The 10275-nt window shown below is 46.0% G+C and overlaps 1 protein-coding gene across 3 annotated transcripts; it reads right to left on the reverse strand.

Moving 5' to 3' along the window:
• Positions 1–2072: 2072 nt before the first annotated feature.
• PSMD4 (proteasome 26S subunit ubiquitin receptor, non-ATPase 4) lies at positions 2073–9930 on the reverse strand. Of its 3 annotated transcripts, none has more exons than XM_016215521.2 (10): positions 9875–9930; positions 6335–6475; positions 5004–5118; positions 4604–4690; positions 4290–4358; positions 3898–4113; positions 3407–3515; positions 3098–3229; positions 2945–3012; positions 2073–2365 (listed from the first exon to the last, which is right to left on the reverse strand). In XM_016215521.2, the coding sequence occupies exons 1-10, from the start codon at positions 9898–9900 to the stop codon at positions 2195–2197; spliced, it is 1134 nt and encodes a 377-aa protein (XP_016071007.1). In that variant the 5' UTR covers positions 9901–9930; the 3' UTR covers positions 2073–2194. The 3 variants fall into 3 exon arrangements, with proteins under 3 accessions (XP_016071007.1, XP_016071006.1, XP_016071008.1); XM_016215520.2 differs by having other exon boundaries at positions 3398–3515; XM_016215522.2 differs by lacking the exon at positions 9875–9930 and adding an exon at positions 9290–9639 and having other exon boundaries at positions 3398–3515.
• Between the last annotated feature and the right edge of the window lie 345 nt (positions 9931–10275).

Below are 10275 nucleotides of genomic sequence, written 5' to 3' on the forward strand. Positions count from 1 at the left end.
CCCAGTCGGAGGCATGCAGGAGGCAGCCCATCGATGACGACTCTCATCACTGATGTTTCTATCTCTCTCTCCCTCTGCTTCCCTCTCTCTGAAATCAATACAGATATATTAAAAAAAAAAAAAAAAAAAAAGCTTGGAATTTCGAGCTCCCCTCACTCCCCTTCTCCAGAGAGGGGAGAGGGACTGGAGATGGAGTTAATCATCGATCATGCTTACGTGCCACCAATCAATGTGTCTCTCTCTCCCCTTCTCCCATTCCTTTCCACTCTCTCTGAAAAGCAATGGAAAACATATCTTCGGGTGAGGAAAAAAAAAAAAGTCTTAAGAATATCAAGGTCTGGAAAAGATGTAGTCAACAGGAACTCTTACACCGCAGGAGTACAGATTCACACAACCACTCTGAGAAACAATTTGGCATTACCTGTAAAAATATCCTAAAGAAGCTCTTGCACAGGTGTATCAGGAGAGATGCAGGCAAAAACTCCACTGTAATCCTGTTGATAATAGAAAAATAACTGGCAGCAATGCAAATGGCCATCCACAGGAAAATAAAGATTGCAGTCTATTCACAGAATGTAATACTACACAACCACGAAAAATGAAGTCACATGTAACAACTTTGATGAAACTCAGAAACAAAACATTTGTCAAAAAAGCAAGTCTCGAAAGTCTCACAGTATAAAAGTATTTTTTATAAAGCTCAAAATCAAGCAAAACTAAACATATTCTGGTCAGAAAGCTAATTGTATATGAGAAAACTGTGAAAGGAAAAAATAAAATTTCAGAATAATAGTTATCTTTGAGGATATGGAGAGGTGAGTTCAAGGCCAGTGTGGCTCAGTTGGTTGGAGCATCATCCCATGCACCAAAATTGTGGGTTCAACTCCCAGTCTGGGCACATACCTAGGTTGCAGGTTCAATCCTGGTTGGGGTGTGTACACAGAAGGCAACCAACTGACGTTCTCTCACATTGATGTTCCCCTCTCACTTTCTTCTCCCCTCTCTAAAATCAATTAGCATATCCTCAGTGAGGATTAAAAACAAAAGGCGTAAGTATGTGGCAAGGAAATATTCTAGCTCTTAAATTTGAGTAGCTTCAAATATGCTGTTTGTTTTCATGCTTCACGATTTATACATAGGTTAAGTATTTTATGTGTCAAATATTATTTACCTCTTTAATAAAGGAGGGGGATGGTGTGAATTTTGCATTCTACCCCATATTCTATAAAAATCTCTACATTTAATCCTCTAGTCCGGCCGGGCATGGCTCAGCGGTTGAGCATCGACCTAGGATCCAGGCGATCCGGGTTTGATTCCTGGTCAGGGCACATGCCCGGGTTGCAGGCTCTGTCCCCAATGACTCTCTCATCATTGGTGTTTCTATCTCTCTCTCCCTCTGCTGCCCTCTCTCTGAAATCAATAAAGATATATAAAAAATTTAAAACAAATAAATAAATAAATAAATCTTCTAAATTTGGTGCTCCAAGGTTTCACAGGCCCCATATGAAGTCAGGCCTGAAGAATCCCTGATCTTTGGTGTTGACGGCAGCCTACTTTTCCATCTGTCTCCTGCCACTCACCCAACCAGTCTCTGAGCTACTGCTCAGTCCCTCCAAAGCGCCTCCACACCATCAGCACATACCGTTCTTATTGACAGGAAACATCTCCATCTTTTCCTTGGTAGCTGATGAACTTTGCACCATTAGGGGCTCAAATGTTACCTCCAGGAGCCTTCCCAGAGGCTGCAAGAGTTTGGCCCTTTCTCCTTGCTGTTTCCAGACTGCCTTCCTCATGCCTCTTCGGGTACATAGCAGATGTGTGTAATCCCTCATTTACGTGCCCGCCCTGCCCTAGACTCTGAGTCCCCAAAGGCCAGTAGTGTTTTCTATTCACCTCTGTGGCCCTAGTGCCTAACACAGTGACTCTCAGCAAGGCTACTCTCAATGCAAGTAAAACAGCCCCAGGGGAGCAAGTCAGGATTTAGAGACCACGTATTAAAGACACAGAGAACTCAACAGGGAAGGCTCTCCTTTGTGCCATATACTCCTCTGTCACACTCAAAGCTACCACTATTTGAAGCAAAAAAAAAAAAAAGTTGTCAAGCTTTATTTAGGTTGTAAGATTCCGGTAACATCTAGCCCTACATCCCACCCCATCCTCTGCAGCCCGGGCAGGCTCAGCCCCGCCCCCAGTCTCATTTCTTCTCCTCCTCCTTCTTTTCCTTCTTGCCGTCCTTGGTGGCCTGGGAGGCCAGGGAGCCCATGGCATTTCGAATGGCCTCATTGTTGGGATCCACGCCTGGAAGGTTCTCCAGGACACTCTGAAGGAATTCGGGGTCCTGCATCACGTCGTAATCATCCTCCTCCTGAAAAAGGGCAGCGTCAGCGCGGGGCGGGGGAGGGGAGCACACTGCTGCCTGAGCCCCTCTCCCCCAGGCTGGGGTGGGGACACCTCTGGCCGACAGCAGGACGGAAGATTCAGCAAAACGCTCAGTGTCTACATATGGTACGAACGCAAACATTTATCTCTGGCCAAATAGGGCAGAAGCCTGAGAGTGCTGCTTCCTGAGCCCAAAGAGGGAAACACGCCATCACATTCACCTTCGCCGGACACCAGTCCTCCTCCTCTCCCTTCCCCCGCTGCACTCTTCTAGAAGGCGCTATCCTACAGAGCTGCCCAGCCTGCTCCCACCAGCAAGGAAGGAAAATTACAGAGTGCTAGGATGCTTCCCCAACCCAACCACTAGTATGCTGTTGCCTTAGCAAGGTTTACACACAAGAAACATTTATCCATTTGTCTGTTTCCTTCGCTCCTGAAAAAGCTCGTCTATAACTCGTCTATAAGCTCGTCCTGAAAGAGGAACAGTCCCAGGCCTAGAGAGCTGAGGATCTGAACACAGGGGGTGTTAAGCCTGATGGGGGCAAGAGTCATCACTGGCCCTCACCTTGGCGGGCTCAGATGTGTCCATGGCTGAACTGGCATCAATGTCAGATGATTCTGCCTGGCCAAACTCTGAGGAAAAGAGGTCAGTCTGTTCAGTTCCATTTCCCTACTCCAAGCTCTCTGCCTAAAAACTACTGCCCAGGCCCTGGCTCACCTGCACCCTGCAGGGACATCTGCATGGCATAGGCAATCTGCTCTTCCTCGGTCATACTGCTTAGGTCAGGGAGCCCGGTGCGGGTGAACTCCTGCTGGCCGATGGTCATCTTCAGCAGGGCATCGTCTGAATCTGGGAAAGGAAGACAGTGGCAAGGTGGAACTGGTGCCATATTCCACATAGACCCACCCCCAAAACATTCCCTCCAGCCTACATATTCCCACACTGCCAGACCCCCCACTCCCATGTCTACACCAGCTTCCATGGAATGCCCCACAGTCCCGGGACTTCAGATTCCACCTCTTTCACCTTCAGTCCCAGTCGTAGCAATCCCAGCCTCAGCAGCGGAGGCTGCGGCTGCCCGCCGTGCCTCCTCCTCCTGCCGCTGCCGCTGCTCTTCCATAGAAACGCGAAGCGCCTGGCAAAGGGCAGGGCAAGGTCAGATGTTCTCCCACCCTTCCTCACCCATGGGGAAGTCAGCTGAGGGGTGGCAAAGGAGCACAAGGGGCACCTTCTGGTTTATGTATATGGAGAAGCCAGAGAGGCGATACAGGAAAAAAGGACTTGGGAGAAGCCTTGGGACTTGGGGTTAATCAGGAGAAGCAAACAAGAGTCTGACAGTGTTGCCCCTAGAGACTGGATAGAATTATGCAGCAGAGGGACCAAAAGGGGGATGTGGGAAAATGAACAAGGGTGTTTAGGGCTGTCTAGCCCTAAAGGAGCTTTGTGGCGTGTGGGTGAGTCAGCAGAGGACAAAGGAGGACGCCTGGTGAGCAAACCTGAAGTCAACGTTTGCTCACCAGGGCAAGCTCAGGATCAGCACTGGGGTCCACTCCAAATTCAAAGTCACTGGCACCAAGACCCAGCATGGCACCGCCTTCACCAGCCAGAATCGGAGAACTGATGAGGGCATCAGCAAGGCTGGGCCCAGGAGGCACTGTTACCAGATGAGAACCAGTTCCATCTTTGCCATTCAACGTGTTCACAAAGGCTGTCAGTTTTTCTGTGTTCACTTCCTGGGGGAGAAAAGAACACAGGAGACTTTCCTTCTGGCCTTGCTCGCTCCCCATTCTCTGCCATTTCAGTCCTTGCCTGCAGCTACTCTCCCACAGTACAGGGATCCCTCTGGGTAAGGACGGCTCTCAGTTTATAACCAAATCAAGTCAATACCTCCCAACCAGCCCTTACTCACCTCTTCCCCAAAATTGATAATGTCAACATTTACTTTCTCCTTCTTGAGGCGTTTTGCCAGTTTCACCAGCTGGGAAGAAGGGGAGAGACATGAGAAAATCTGTCCCATACCATGAGGGGAAGTGACACACCGCATAAAAGCACACAGAACTCAGCTGACTTTCCAAAAGGCCCCCAATAGAAACACTAAATTCTGCATATCCACCTTTCCCCAAATTGATGAACCCAATGCCTCTACCAGGCTCTCCTGAGGGCTGAAAAACCCCATTCCCAAATGTGTTCCACCCAATTTCCCCAGCTGCCACTTGGACTCACATCCTTCTCGTTGTCCTCCACAGGGCTCCCCACAAAGGCAATGATGCGCATCTTGTGATTCTTGCCCTGTCGGTGCTTCAGTGCCAACTTGTAAAAGAAGAGGAAGTTCTGAGCCAGCCAGGGGAATCACTGAGCTCTTTCCTCTGTCACTCTGTTGTTTTTATTCTTATGGGTTCTACATGCCTCATGGGGTCTACCATCATGCTCACACAAGGTCTAAACTCCTTCCTTCACCCTTCCTTTCTTGTGATTCACCCCACCATATCCTTTCTACTCCTTTCTCTAGGTCATCTTTCTTCCCTTACTCTGGTTCTAGTTCAAGATTCCAGGGGAGAAATGAACAACATTGGAGGCAGAATATCAGAGCAAGGAGGAGCAATCACAGGGATCCAGGACTCACATGGGCCACACGGATGCCAGTGCAGAAGGTGATCTTGCCCTTGGGTTGGACAGTGTGAAGCTTGGACAGGATGCGGCCGGTGTCAGGGGTGAGAGTGGTCAGTACTTCACAGTCACTGGAATGTGGGGAAAGCATTTCTATGATTTCAGGTCAAAACAAGTGTCTCTAAACTATGTATGACTCATCTTTTCTTTAGAGAACTTGAAAATAACTACAATCTCTTTTTCTTAATCAAACATCTAAAGGTTCTCATTGCAAGGAATAACAAATTATAATTATGTGAGATGTGGATGTTAACTTATTGTAGTAATCATTTTACAATACAGTTGATGCTTCAACAATGAGGGGCACAGTGGAAAATCTGTGTGTAACCTGATTCCCCAAAAACTTAACTAATCCCTTAGGATCCACAGTGGATTAGTTCCAGGACCTCCCACAGACACCAAAATCTGCAGATGCTCAAGTCCCTCATATAAAATAGCATAGAACAATGCATACAGTTGGTCCTCCACATCTGAAATTCCTAACCATGACAAAAAAATACTAGTTTTGAGCAGTAATTGGCTGAGTCAGTGGATCAAAAACCAGGCGCTACAAAGAGCCAACTGTATATTTTTAAAAATCTGCATCTAAGTGGAACCATGCAGTTCAAACACATATTGTTCAAGGGTCAACTGTGTATATATTAATCATTATGTGTTATACCTTAAACTTATACAATGTTATATATTAATTGTATCTCAATAAAACTGGAGGGGGAGAAATCTAGTGCTTAGTAGATGTGAAGTACAGAAAATAAGTGGATGATTTTGTAAAAACTTGCCCTCTTCCTTCCAGTGTTTCCCCCTATCTCCTCTCAAGTTATCTTGCTGGCAGGGCTGAGAATCCTCCACAACAGTTGGATGCTACTGTGTCTCTCTCCCACCATCTCCATTTCTAGACTCATTTTCCAGCTAATAACATGTATACTGGGATGGGTGGTTACTCATTTGAGAATTATCAATTCCTAAAGCAAATCACTTTTGAGGTAACAGGGTATGTGACATATGCCTTGGGGCTCTGACCCCCAAATCACTTTTCACTGACTTTAAAATATACTGTGAATTTTACCCCAGGAGACTAAACTCCATAACTGTATTAAATTCAGGATAATATTAAAAACAAGTTACTATTTGTATTTACACTAAACAATGAAGAAGGCAGTCTAGGAAGGGGATGGGCAAAAGCAGTCTCACCAAATCTACAAAAGGGTAGCAGCCTGGATGCCATAGTGGGTGATGTGGGAAGCCCCTACCCACCTGCCAAACCCCCCCTTCCCCTGCCCCAAGTACTTGGCCAGTGTGATGAGGCCCACGTTGTTCTCAGGGTTGCTGCGGGTCTTGGAGTGACATACTATGTTGACAGCATCCTGTTGGGCCTGCAGCCGGGTGGGTAAGAAGTCCCCATTCCGCATATACTCGCTGTTGTCCACGCTGTCAGATTAGGAGTGAAGGAGAGAAAAGACACATTGTATAGGATCTAAGGCATCCTCTCCAGGTCCAGGGACCTCCACCTCCTTCAACACCTCTCCTGTGAGAGGCATGTGGGCTATAACAGGGCTCTCGGTTTCTGTGAAACTCAGAATCACCTCCGTTTTTTTAAAAAATATATATAGATGACTGGGCCTTAATTCAAACTTACTGGCTTAAAATGACCAAAGGAAGAAAAAATTTTTCAACTCCATTCCACAAGTGATTCTGATAAGCACCAAAGGTTGCAATCTACTGGTGTACAACTGCCTTTTTATAAGGTGCATTTAAGTGTTATTAAGCATTGCCATGGATGAATATTCTAAGTCTGCCATTAAAATAAGGAGTATTCCAAAGGTAAGAAATGAAGGCAACTTAAAAATACTTATAAAACAATTGGCAGCACTGAGTGCAGGAAAGTACAATGCAGTCACCTGGTTAGATGTGTAACAGCTGGACTGAGCTGCAAAAATGACATTTCATGGATTTGGGGTCTCACTTCTATCCCTGCAACTTTTCATAATCTACAAGAATCCAGATCATATGAACTACAAGCTCCATCTTCCGAAAGACCAAAAGAAAACAGATAAAGGAAGCAGTTATACAAGCCCCTAACAGAATCAATTCTTGATGACCGAGATCCCTTAAAACTCTACCAATCAACGATTCTATCTGTGCTAATGAAGGAAACCGTGTCCTAGATATGACACCTCATTTCTATTGGTGAGCAAAATATGGACTAAGGGGGTGATTTTCTTCTTTAGTATCCTTTGCCTGGCAATACATACAAACGAAATATGATGAGGAGGTAATTAAGTAGCTACTGGAAGGTAAGTGGAATAGGAGTAAAGGGCAGTGTTCTTCAGGCTCAGGTTCAAATCCCCATTCTGCTACTTGCTCATTCTATCTATAATCCTAAGGAAGTTACTTAATTTCTCTAAGGTCCACTTATCTCATGTATAAAATGGGTTTTATTGTACCAATCCCATAGGATTGCTATGAGGATTAAATGCATGGAAAGCACTTAGCACAACATGCCTAACAGTAAGCATGAAACACAGACTAGTTCTTATAATGGAAACTCAATCTATACAAAGCAGATCAAGCGCTGACTCTACTGACCATGCATTATTCTTCTTTTCCCTCCCAATACACTGTTTCTGGTTATTGCCCCAGCAGGGAAGTAACTGGTTCTCTAGCTTAAAATGCAGTGATGAGTCCAAATATAAAAAAACAATGACGGCTTTGAGAATCATCCAGATGGAATAGCTACTAAGCATAAGGATTATGGGCAAGACCAGCAAATGGCTGAGGGCTGGAAGAAAGGTGTCAAAGTCAGAAAAGGGGGCTTGAGAGATGGTGGGGGACATGGCAGGTCTCACACTTTGTTGTGCATCAGAACCACTGGGAGGGTGATGGCAGTGGTGGTGGTGTTAAAAATACAGATGCCTTAACACCTAGGTATGCAACCCAAAAAACCACATTGCTTAGTTTTCCCAATTTTGAACTTTATATGAATGGGATAATATACATGTTTCTCATGACTACTTTTGCTTAATGGTATCTCATTTTTCCCAACAAAAATTCTATCAAAATAAGGGCCTATGATACTATCCAGCTATTCCACAGAAGCCTTCATTTACAAAAAGAATACACATGCCTGGACTTCCCTGGCTGGGAGTCTGACTGAGCAGATTGAGACTAGAGTCAAAGAGTTGCAATTTTTTTTTTTTTTTTTTTTTAGAGAGTGGGAGGAACGGAGGGAGGGGAGGAGGGATGGGGAGAGAGAAAGAAAGAAAGAGAGAGAGGGAAACATTGATGTGAGAGAGACACATTGAACGGGTTGCTTCCCACACATGCCCTGACCAGGGCCAGGGAGTGAACCTGCAACCCAAGTACATGCTCTTGACTGGAATCGAACCCGAACCCCTTTGGTTCACAGGTTGACACTCTAACCACTGAGCAACCCCAGCCAGGGTGAAACAGTTGCAATTTTTAATAAACTTCTCCAGAGAATTCTGAGGAAAGCAAAGCATGAGGCCCCACAGAAAAAAAGGAGCGGCTCTCATCATTAGTCTGTGCCTGAGCTACTACAATAGGCCACCAATATGTCTCTCTGGGCCAAATCTTTTCTCCTACACCAAGCCAGATCATTATGAATGCCATTTTGTATACAGCTCTGCCTCCACCATCCTCAGAACTTTTTCAACGGTCCTCTATTGAAGGGTACAGGACAGAGTTCAACCAACCTCAGTTTGACATTTGTGGTCTTCTACCGGGTCCCATCTACCTTTCAAAAATAGGGAGCTTCCTTAAACCAACAACTTGGGCATTTACATCTCAGCAGCTTTATGCCCTTCCCCCTAATTGTAAAGGCCTCTTCTTCTCAACATTTGTTTCCCAACATTTGTCTAAGTCCCTTCAGGGCCCTTCTTAAATTCCTTCTTGAGGCCTCCTCAAGTACCATGGCAACTAATATATGTATAGTACTATACTGTTTACAGAGAAACATCACATACATTTTACCTAACTGTGCTGTATTATACCCATTTTATAGATAGACTTACTAAATTCAAATTTAACTGACATCCTACATTTTATCTGGCAATATTTTCCTCTCCCCCAAAAGAAAACCCTGTTCCATCTAACTGATGACTCTTGTGTTTATGCACTATTCTGTATTATATTCTATGCCCACACTTAGAGGAAACTCTCGAAACCTTGCAAAAGTCTGTGTCCTCGGCCCAAGTCTGAAACTGATGAAGAGAGGTGGCTCACCTTTAAATCTTGGCTCCTCCACTTAATTAGCTGTGTGACTGTGGGTAAGTCATTTAAAACTGCTGAGACTGAGTATCTTCATCTGTAAACTTAGTGTTGTGAGGTTTAAGTGAGACAAAGTAGATTAATAAAAAGCACTCTATACACAGTACCTCTGAAGAAGACACAGGGGAAGGTGACAGAGTTAGAGACCAGTGAACGGGTCGGGGAAGGGATTTATAATCTCTCTTCCTCACATCTACTATGCTGAGAGGAGGAGGGCAGAAGACTATCACGATGAGTCCGAGAAGCATGATTCTGACTAAAGACAGACCTGTGGCTGGTCTAGAAGAGACTACGCTGGAATAGAGAAAGACAGCAGGGATCGGCGGTCAATGACTCTCCGCGGGGTCAGGGCAATACGGGGTACCCCGGGCCTGTCCTCTCCCGGGCCTGGGATGACTCAGGGAGTCGATGGGGTTCCTTCCCTCCCGGCCCAAGGTCGCATCTTGCCCGTCAGCCCCGCGCCCCTACCCCAGGCCCACCCGGCCTCCGCGCGCCCGGAGCCCAGTCCCGCCCCTCGCGAGGCCCCCAAGTAGTTCTCACCAAACCATAGTGCTTTCCAACACCATCTTGCCACCTTCCTCCCTCCCAGACCGGTTCTCCTGGACCTCCCAACAACGACTCCTCCAATTGGCCCAGCGCTCAGCACCAATCACAGACCTCAGTTGGACCCGTTGGTTCCGCCCCCATCCTGCGCTGCGTTCTGGGAGTTGTAGGCGCAGCCAAAATAAAAAGGACTTGCGGGGACGGAGGGGGTGACTGAAATAACACAAAAAATGCTATCGGCCCATCGTTCGAGTTCTGGATCTAAGAGAAGCTGTGGAGGAACCTTTGAAAGTGTTGTGGATATGTAGGCTCCAGCGCCCGTCATTTTAAAAAAATGGTGGGATCACTTTTTTCCAGCTTCCAGTTTTCCACAGCACTTTGTTCATCTACCAACTACT

This window comes from Miniopterus natalensis, chromosome 19 (assembly GCF_054644295.1).
Source record: "Miniopterus natalensis isolate mMinNat1 chromosome 19, mMinNat1.hap1, whole genome shotgun sequence".
Lineage (NCBI taxonomy): Eukaryota > Metazoa > Chordata > Mammalia > Chiroptera > Miniopteridae > Miniopterus > Miniopterus natalensis.